Source organism: Melanostigma gelatinosum, assembly GCF_949748355.1.
Source record: "Melanostigma gelatinosum genome assembly, chromosome: 1".
Lineage (NCBI taxonomy): Eukaryota > Metazoa > Chordata > Actinopteri > Perciformes > Zoarcidae > Melanostigma > Melanostigma gelatinosum.
In genome coordinates, this window is record NC_136634.1 from 13,417,507 (window position 1) to 13,427,621 (window position 10,115).

Genomic DNA, 10,115 nt, shown 5'->3' on the forward strand with positions numbered 1-10,115 from the left:
TTCCAGCGTTGTTCTCTGTTAAACCTGTCTCTTATTTCCAGCGGAGTCAGCAGATGATGACATATCAGATGCCATGTTTAAGGAAAGCTGCATCACAGAGCAGACTCAGTACTTCTTTGACAATGATGAAAGTTCCTACTCAGGTGTCCTGGACTGTGGAAACTGTTCCAGGTATGTGGGTGTTTCGTCATATGTGTACAAATCTGCATGTGCTCTCTTTCCAGTGACTCTGTCCACTCACACTGTAAATAGGTTGCGTCATTCATGATTTTTCACCTCTGACTCCATCTTCTTCCTGGACATCCTTCTGTTTAATGGTCTGCAGGGACGGGTCCAGAATAGTGTTAGTTTCCTGGCCTCTTTCTGTTTTCCAGCCATGATTTCAGGCAGCTGTTTTCAGAGGAGTTCCAATCAGACGCACATTACCTTGATCTGTCAGTGACCGGAATTGCAGAGGGAAGCACAAAAGCTCTTTTATCTGTTTTTCTTCCTTTACTCTCTGGCTATACTTCAAACTCACTAACACACACATTCAGGGAGCACTGCACATCCACTTTGCTCTAACCTCCCCTTGTGTCAGTACGAGCTGTCGGAGGGGGTTAAATATGGCTGTAATTACTGGATGTTATGAGTCCCACGTGTCTGGTGCTTTATCCCCCAATGTTAACGACTGTAGACACAGAAACCTTCAGTACTACCATAAAAAGCCAATCCCCAGAGGACAGAAGACATATATATGTGCACATCTGCACAAATACCTGTGTGTATGCAATACAAACTGTAAACTATATGCTAATTCAAAATGTTGTAGATCATTTGTTATATGTTTTTTGGAGCATGATATCCTCACACCACAGGTATATTACTGTATGAGTAGTGTATGTTCGTGTTGCAATGCCATGTGTGCTTTCTAGGATGTATCGTGCTGAGAAGCTGCCAAACACCAACCTAGTGTTCCTGATCACCGATGCCAAGGCAACATGTTTGTCTTGTGACCCCAGGCCGCTCCGGCAGGCTGAACAACAATGTATCCTTTCACTCAGCTCGTAAAAATCGAACTTCCTTTTTACTTCCCACCCCTCCGTCCATCCCCCTGATGACAGGGGAGGCTTTAAACTCTCAATACAAGGACACACACCTAAGGAGTTTGCAGTAAGTCCCCCCTGAATGTTCACGGGTGAACAGTAAACCAGATGCACGGCATATGAAAGCCTGTCTCACGTTACTCCCAGGATTTCATGTTTTAATTTATCTGCGCTGCATGCTGCCATCATGACGAAATAAGGTTAGGAGCAAGAGTGTTTGTGTGCATGTACAATATGAGTGTGTATGTGTATATATACAGTTTATATATACTGCAGCTTCCTACTGATGTAACAGTCCAGATGTTATCTTCAGATGTCACCACCATGGGGTCAACAAGGTGTCAACAATATATATATATATATATATATATATATATATATATATATATGTATATATACAGTATATATATATATATAGAGAGAGAGAGATTGCAGACATTACAATCTGCTTGACCACATATAATTACATATAATTATTTCAAGGACTGCCTTTCTGAGTTATTTTATTATTTTATTTTAATCTATCTTAGATGTCAATACGAGATCAGCAAATATCTAGAAAAATAAATCAGGGTATCTCCAACCAAGGCTGATGAGTTGAAACTACATAAAGCATTTTAGCAGGCAAATGAACAGTCAGCACATCAATTAATAGTTGCTCTTCAAATTGTTAAATGTGCGCTGCTGATGGTAAATTGCTTTTTCCTGAGTGTCTGTTCAGCTGAAGGTCCAGATCCATGCGAGCTGGCTCAGAATCCCAGATACCGCAAAGGGCCGGACGTATGTTTCGACAACAATGAAGACGTAAGACACAACCGCACATGTATCTCCGTGCAGAGAACATTGCTGGCAACAGCTCTATAAATGAGGCTTCACTGTTGGCCTCTGTCACTTCTGTCTGGTTTTCATTAGCATTCTGCAGAGATTCAAAGCACTGCTTAACTTTTTCACTTAATTAATCCATGCTTGATTTATTCATTCAGTTAATCTGTTTTATTTATCCATTTATATATTTGTTTTATTCCAGGATTTTGTAAACAATTGTCACTCAATTGTTTTATTCATCATGCTTTTTACGATCTTTTCTGTCATCATATATCGTTCTTTTTTTCTTTTTTTTATGATTATGCATTCCAATGGCTGCTGCTCTTGTCTGGTAGGATAAGTCCTTGTGCCCAATCAGCAGAGGTTCTACATTGAGCCCCACACCTCTCTTGTTGTTTCTGGTGCTGAGTGCAGGGTCGCTGTCCTTACACAGCTTCATGCAGACCTATTCACCACGATGAGTTTTAGAGCTAACACCTGCTGGTCGGTTGGTCGATTAGTTTGTCGATATGCTCTTTTCCGACCAAATTAATTCATATCTTTGTGGGTTGATTCTTGCGGATTGGCTCTCAGAATGGGTCTCGTAGGTGCGGCGGTAATTAAAAAGCCCTGACCCGTGCATCACTTGTTGATAGGCTTTGAATTTGATGTCAGAATTGTTCTATATTCGGAAATCATATGAATATGGGCAGGTGCATGCTGGTCGGCTTTTAGTCTGAAGTTATCATTTAGGATTAAGTATAAAATAATTAGGTTAAAAATAATTTGACCAACATTTTCTTTGGTTGACTACAGCCCCAATGATTTTTACCTTTCCTGGGCCTTCTGGGCAAAGGCAAATCAGGTCCTACAATGATTGGCTTGAGAAGGAAATGGCCCACAATAATTAAGTCAATAACACACTGTGGTAAAAGAAACTGATTTATTTCTTAGTTTCATGCCTCTCTCTCGAACAGAATGCCTGTCTTTTTTGGCGTCTTGTTATTTTTTACCCCGACAGATGGAAAACAGGTTGAATCTTGGCAGTAAAACGTGTTGAATCAATTTGATATCATAGCATCATGCCAGCACAATTCATTTATATTAGCACAAAACGATGTATAAATATATTCGTAGCCATAATTGTTTTATTTATTTGTATTTTCTCTCAAACTGAGTAGTCTATTAGGGTTTCACAGAATGCAATGTAATAGTCAGACCTGAGACTGTAGCAAAGGCCCTTCTTTAGATTCCCTTGAGGAGATTGAATGAAAGTTCATGTATTGTACTGTTTGAGGTAAATCTGTAAAACAAAGGAGCAAGGAGGATAACTTGTGTGAGATCATTGCTTTATCACCCAACTTTCAACAGTTTATAAGACGTTTAAATATTTGGAAAAGTTTTCTCCCATATCTTTGTGGACTGAGCCTTTCATTGTCTTCTAAAGGCGTAGATCACACACATAATGGGCCACTAATTAATGTGCCTGTGTGTTTGTATTGTGAAGAATCTGTACTGGGAAGCAAAGGGAAGGGGAGGAATGGCTGAGGAAGTCAATGAATAGTCCCATCAAATACAAAAACGCCACAAACTGTCATAGGGCATGCACATACACACACGTGCACATAAAGCAGAATGAGGTCCGGAACGTCTCTATAACTGCGGCAGAGCATTTTAAATGAGAAGTTCATTTGAGGAAATACACTCTACGCTTGCTTTCTTGCTGATAGATGGATGAGAAGATCGATACCTCGCTGGTTGCTATAAAGCTACCACCGCAGCCAGTTAGCTTAGAAGAGAGAGATATCTATGCCTTTAATATGACAGGTAGACTTAGGAATATGATAGAGTGCAACATAGTAGGATATAACATGACAGAGATCCATTAGATACAGTACAATCATGAACTGTTCATCATTGTCAGTAGCAAAAGTAGTGGTGATGTTGGTAGTTTTAGTGGAGCTACTGGATGTAGGAGAATACGCTGTATCTAATTGATTGACAACTGATTTGTTCAACAGGAAGATGATTCTGACTGTGGAGGAGGGACCTGCCTAAGCCTGTGTCTTTGGCCGATGCTTGGGCTCCAACTACTGCTGCTGTGGCTCATCACATCTTTACAGAACTCATGACCCCTACACACACACTCATACACTCACACACCGATCATCTCATCCCATAAGATGCCGGAAGACACGTCAGTTATGCCATCCAGGATGTATGCCGAATATTTGCAAAATGACATTTTGTTTTCTGACCACATCAGCATTTCCATTTTCCAATGCCAAAGGGTCCGCATTCATTTCCTTCTCAATTCAATCCGCATTCAATTCATTTTCAAAAATAGAGGCACGTTTACTGTGCTCAGCTGCACTCATTTCCATGAACTACTCCTTAATACCCTCCTATGGTGCAAGAGTAAGAGCTAACCGAACCCTTTAATTCTGCCTCATTCGTTTCTCTGATTTATTTAGCAGAGGCTGAAGAGTCCCACTATGCCAACTCAATATCATTCAAAGACTGTATGTTCACTGACGGCGTTGATTTGTGTAGTTGTCGATATTGTTTGTTGCTTATTATACTTGCGTATGAATCATACTGCTGCAATGATTTATTATTGTTGGCAACCAGTGCAACGATGAAGATGATCCCTTTTTGTTTGAGTGTTTTTCAAATGTACTGTACCTATTTATTTTTTATTTTTTGTACTCAAAATCAACTCTCATTTCGTGACTAGTTAGGTGTTGTATTGTAGCAGCATGTGCTCAGTACAGAGCTAAAGACAACACCAGTACTCTGACACCAAAGCTCCACACAGAACCAAGGACCGCAAATACACACAGACCTACTGCAGAGAATCTTCAGGCTCGTTTATTTTTGGAGACTCCTCAGACGTGGGCGCGCATCAGTATTCAAGTTACAATGTCAGCTAAATAGATAGATACAGTAGAAAGCTCGCTGAAAAGTAAGTGAGATCATGTGAATTACAACATGTTAGCATATTACAATTTCAATCTGATGCATCAGATTCCCAGTGCCTACGTAGGAGCTCAAACGGTCTGTTATCTGAATGAAGCAGTGGACCAGAGTTGTATTCTTGCCATGTATGCTTCTTTGATCAGGCTTGCTGCAGTATAGCAAAGACGGTAGCCCTTGCAGTAATATGTTGTGAAATGGGCAAAATCTGCTTTTTGAAACAATCAAAATTGTAATTATGGGAGAATATAATTTCCCTCCATGGTCCAAACAAACCTAAACCAGACTTGAGCTTTGTTTTCCAACACCTCTCTTTATTCGTCCTGTTTCTGTTCCCTTTCTGGATCACCAGACTCAGGAGCCAAGATGACTTGTGAATGAGATCAGCATATCAAAATGACTGTTTCATTGTTTTCTTTTCCTTGCTGTTCTCCTTATGCTTGTTTCCTCTTTTTGTTTTGCTCGATAAGTGCTGTGAAGCAGGCGCTGAAAGCTCAGTGTCATAATGCTGCAATGTCATGGGATGAGCTTGTTCTGTGTTTGAACGCTGTCTATGCCTATGATCAGCATCAGGGCCTGTTGGAGAGAACTTTGAGAATACACTACTACCAGTGTGGTCATTTTGCATTGCCTTACATTACCGGTACCATGAGTCATAAAGGTCACACTTTAGTGTTTGTTTTCCCTTTTTAGCGATTTAAACAAAGGTGAGTTCTCTCCACCTCGCCTTGATGGTGACCTTGTTGAGTGTTCAGGTTATGCCTGTCTATCAAAGTCACGTGTTGACTTGTGTTTTAACCCGGGGGTCCCGTGTCTATGTGCAGGCATGTGCGTGTCCCTCCGATATCTGATTGTGCTTTATTACTGCACATGAATTACTCTTTTGTGGAACTTGATTAGCCTGAATACATTTTGTATACATTTGTACACTACTACTATTTACTGTATAAAAGAGAAAATGAAAGAAAAGAAAAAAGTGTTTATAATATGGTGTTGATTATTGTGCAAATATATATTCACAATAAAAGTGTTGTATTGTTATGACCTGAGGTGCTCGTTTTTATTGCCACATCTGACCGCTTGGATGAGACCAAACATGTCATACTTCCTTGAGAATAATCTGTTTCATAGTTTGTCTATCAAGTACATGTTGGTGATTACTACTTTGTCACATAGCCTTGTAAATTTGAATTTTCTCTTCACTGACTAATAACACAAGATAATTTGGGAAATTAGCATTGAATAGTTATTTAACACCAGGCTGAAAATCAGTGTTTCACTACCCTCTCTGGTTGAAAGTTACTAGTCTTTTACATCTGACCACTCATAGCATCGCTGTCGGCTGGGATTTGTGGTTTGGTGTGTTCAGAAATGTGCTCTGTTACACGCGTAACGATGCGTGACAAACAGGTTACACTTCTACATCGCCGCAGGAAGGTGAGAAGTTAAACCAATGACTGTACGCAAAAGCTCCCTCCAAATGAAGAGCCTAACTACGATGACACAGCATGGCAGTGTGCTCTCACTGAGGTCATAATTCAGTTTTTTTCAATTATGTGATGCCTCTGGCAACATTATTGACACAGACAGTTCAGCAGCAGTATGCCAGCCGCTAATGTCAGAGTCGTTGTGCATTACGAGCACTTTACTTTATGGTAGTTGTGTTTATCTGATGGAAATCTAAGAATCAATACAGCCACGACTTTGGGTGGAGAATAAAAAGACGTTTGTTTTTCTTGTTGATGTGTCAGACTGGGAGGTCTTGGTATGTGTGCTATATAGCGATATGTAGAAGGGAGGTTGTAACAGGATACTCTTGTAAATGGGGACAAGGTCGTACCCTTTAACATGCCTGACTTAAGAAGTTACAGACGCAGGAGAAGCAAGGACAAGTTCTACATCTCTTTTCAATTCATAATTTGGAATTCTCCATAAACTAAAACAAACAAAAGAAAATGCATCAATGGATGTTCTTTTTTATGTGTCTTAGTTTTGTGGTTTTGCCCTTTTATTTGTGACAACTTACCAACTTCATTGCTGACATAGTGGAACTAAAGTGGCTTAACTGAGTCAATTCAGCACATGCTATTTTTCTCTTTTATATTCTGTCCTCTTGTTTTTCCTTTGCCGGGTGGTTGACAGTCAAATGTGACCAGAGTCATGGTAAGAGAGCAAGAGGGAATGCAATGCAATAAAGCTTGCAGGCCGTAATCGAACAATGAGTTCATGGTTACGGCATTTGTCTTAGACCGCAGGCCAAACACAAAACAAGTCCATAGTTTTACCATGGTATTTAAACTGTATGTTTGGAAAGAAAATAAAGTTAAATTAATATTAAAATAATTACCTCATCTGTCTGTGAAACATTTTATTTTCTGGTTCAACTTTGGCCTTCCTTGCAAGAAAGGAAATATGTGCACATGTAAATCTACAATTCAAAGATGATTACAATGGACATTTTTGATTCTCCCTTGGTTTTGCATCCAAAGGAATGTTTTAGATAACTTGGTTAAATTAAGGATTTGTTTAAAACTTGTGTGATAGTAAAACTCCATTCTGAGTTTGTTCAAATTAAGATGTTGTTGCAGTTGTCAAACAGAACAATGATTCATACACTAGAGGCGGATCATTTGAGTGACAGCTATTTTCTTCTTTTGTTTTAACCCCATTACCAAATACTGTACCCTTGTTCAAGCACAGTTTTGATGTTTTATTCTGCCAATCAGACTTTTTATTTACCTACTCGCCAACTACTATTATATAGAACACCATTAGAGTTAGGTTCCTCAAGACAGTACATTTCATCCAATCTAAAGCCTTCAAAGCAGGAGCTGTATGACTCATTGGTGGTTAAGTAAAAGTCAGAGTGTCTTTTTGAGTTTGTTCCACTAATTGCAGGAAGTGACACATGAGATTGATGCTGCATCAACAAAATGACCCGTGACTGGATCTCCAAGGATCAGCACGTCGTTAGTGAACCCCTCTAAAGTTCATTTGATAGTAATATAGCATACATTTGCGTAGAGTTTTACCAGTAAATGCTATTTTTGGAACTTTGATTGTATCATTAGTCCTATATTTATCCCCAACACTCTCAGCAGCCTCTGGGTCATGACACCCCGAGGGCAATCAACCCAAGTCAGAATAAACTTCTGGTAATTTACTTTAGCTGCAGGATTTTTAATTGACACCATTTGTTTTTTTTCTAACACTGAAAAAGTGTACACTTCCTGTAAGCAGCATCAGAGAGGTCATAGTTTTTCCATCACCATATAACACAGCTGGGCAAGGGCATCAGGGTCACGAAGGTTCTGTCCATCCCGTAGAAAAGCTAACCAATTCCTCACTGCAGCGAAGTCTTACAGTATTGTCAGTGACTGCTTCCTGACTGACTACTGTTTGTGTTCCTGTATGAGGGACACTACTTCTACCCAGACTTGGATCAAACAGTATTTGTAGATAAATCTATATCTTTTTGCAAACTAAATTGATTTTCTTTTGTGGCAAAAGGAAAATACAGAACCCGTCAAATAAGTTCTTAATCACAGAAAATGATCCTAAATAGGCCTCAGATATTTTCTGGTAATTGTTAAATCTTTTGGCACCTGTTCTTACAAAGTCCTACTCAATATGGCAACAACATGAGCCAACGGAAACCTTAAAATATATTTGCAACATGGGCGGAGAGAGAAAGATTTGTGTTTGACAAACTGAAGGGTTGGAAAGAACACCAAACACACACTTGGCATGAATTATCAGGAAATGCCACAGGTTTTTCCAAGCCCATAAACATGACCACACAGTTGTCTGTTCTCAATACCTTGGTTTTTCTCTCCTCTCAGATTGTAAGCACGCTGTGCGTGAGTCTGAGTGTGTGTGCTCAGTGTGATTGGCAGGCGTAACACTGGAAAACTCTGTCCAGGTGAACAGTCTCAACGGGACACATTCCTTTCCAGCCCAGATTGGGGATGATTTGTGGATTTTCTCTGTGTTTAGAGTGGGGCCTAACATACATTAACTGGTAACATGAGGTGTTAGATTTGTGGGGGGCATGCACATTTACCAAGGTTAAAGAGTATATGTCATTCTCTTCATGGGATCAGGCATTTGGTTGAGTCTCTTTCTTCATACTTTTTTTGTGACTATGTGAGTACTAGCAGTGCTATGGAGTCACTGTTTTGTTTGTATTGTGCACGCACATGAGGATGCATATGCAACAATTGTTTACATCACATTCAATACAATACAAACCCATAGAGTCAGAATCGTCATTGGACCTGACACCCTCATCTGATGAAAATAATGTAAAAAAGGGGATATTTTCTCTCACGTGACAATTCCTTCCCTACAGCAGGCCCAGCAATATGGCCTTGGCCTCCAGCAGTGTGCTGTCGGTGTTGGCTCGCTGCAGGGACCGGCAGAGCAGCGAGGCGAAGCTCTGCTCCTGGCCGGAGGAGGAGCCGCTACTGCCTTCGACCTGCAGGGGCTCGAGGGGCTAGGGCTGTTCACTGCCTGGCGGCCGAATCTGAGCTGCTGGAGTTTCTGGTGAAACTGCATCCATATTTTGTTCCTTCAATAAGCAAGTTTAAGGGGTGAATATAGATTGTGACCACTCATTGCATCATGCATTGTATATCATTTGCAAACGCTATCCGCCTCGTCTCAAGGTGGAATTCACAAAAGATATTGAGCTGATGATATTACAGCGCAAATACGCCCATAAAGTTTTGTAACTAAGTGAAATTTGCCCTTTTTGTGGGGGAAAGGGAAGAGATAATTAGTTTATTCTTTTATGAAATAACGATATTTTTCATTCGTTTTTTTCATTAGTCTCATCTATTATCAAAAATGACATTTACAGTTACCACTAACTCTGTGAAGATGCTAATAATGTCGTAACTGCGTGTGGCTATAAGTGCTGCTCTTGTGAATTGGAGTTGTTGCATGAGTTCAAATTGCATAGAGAAGGGCATATTTTATGCCAAATGTGCAAACCATATTACCTCATTTACATAGGATAGTGCACAGGAGCAACAATACTCAGTTTGCTTGGCAGCACAGTTATGGGTTTCACCCTTTGCAGGTTGTTAGAGAATTACACAGTTTCCTTTTTGTCTTATTTGTGCAGGTTTAGCTGCCGCAAAAGCCGCACTATTCTTTGTCTCTTCCTCTTACGGTCTACAGAAATAAGAGAGGACACGTGAGGCTGTACTTGAAAAATGAGGATCAGTGAAGTAATTGAGATTCATC

General features: G+C 40.0%; 1 protein-coding gene across 1 annotated transcript in view; it reads left to right on the plus strand.

Moving 5' to 3' along the window:
- The window catches only part of LOC306787797 (voltage-dependent calcium channel subunit alpha-2/delta-1), a gene marked incomplete at its 5' end in the record, with an annotated part of 66,056 nt that extends 61,670 nt beyond the window's left edge, over positions 1-4,386 (plus strand). The window contains 4 exons of the mRNA XM_079283078.1: positions 42-171; positions 915-1,027; positions 1,807-1,889; positions 3,911-4,386. Coding sequence (XP_079139204.1) covers positions 42-171; positions 915-1,027; positions 1,807-1,889; positions 3,911-4,021 — 437 coding nt within the window. The 3' untranslated portion in view covers positions 4,022-4,386. The remainder of the gene's footprint in view (positions 1-41; positions 172-914; positions 1,028-1,806; positions 1,890-3,910) is intronic.
- Between the last annotated feature and the right edge of the window lie 5,729 nt (positions 4,387-10,115).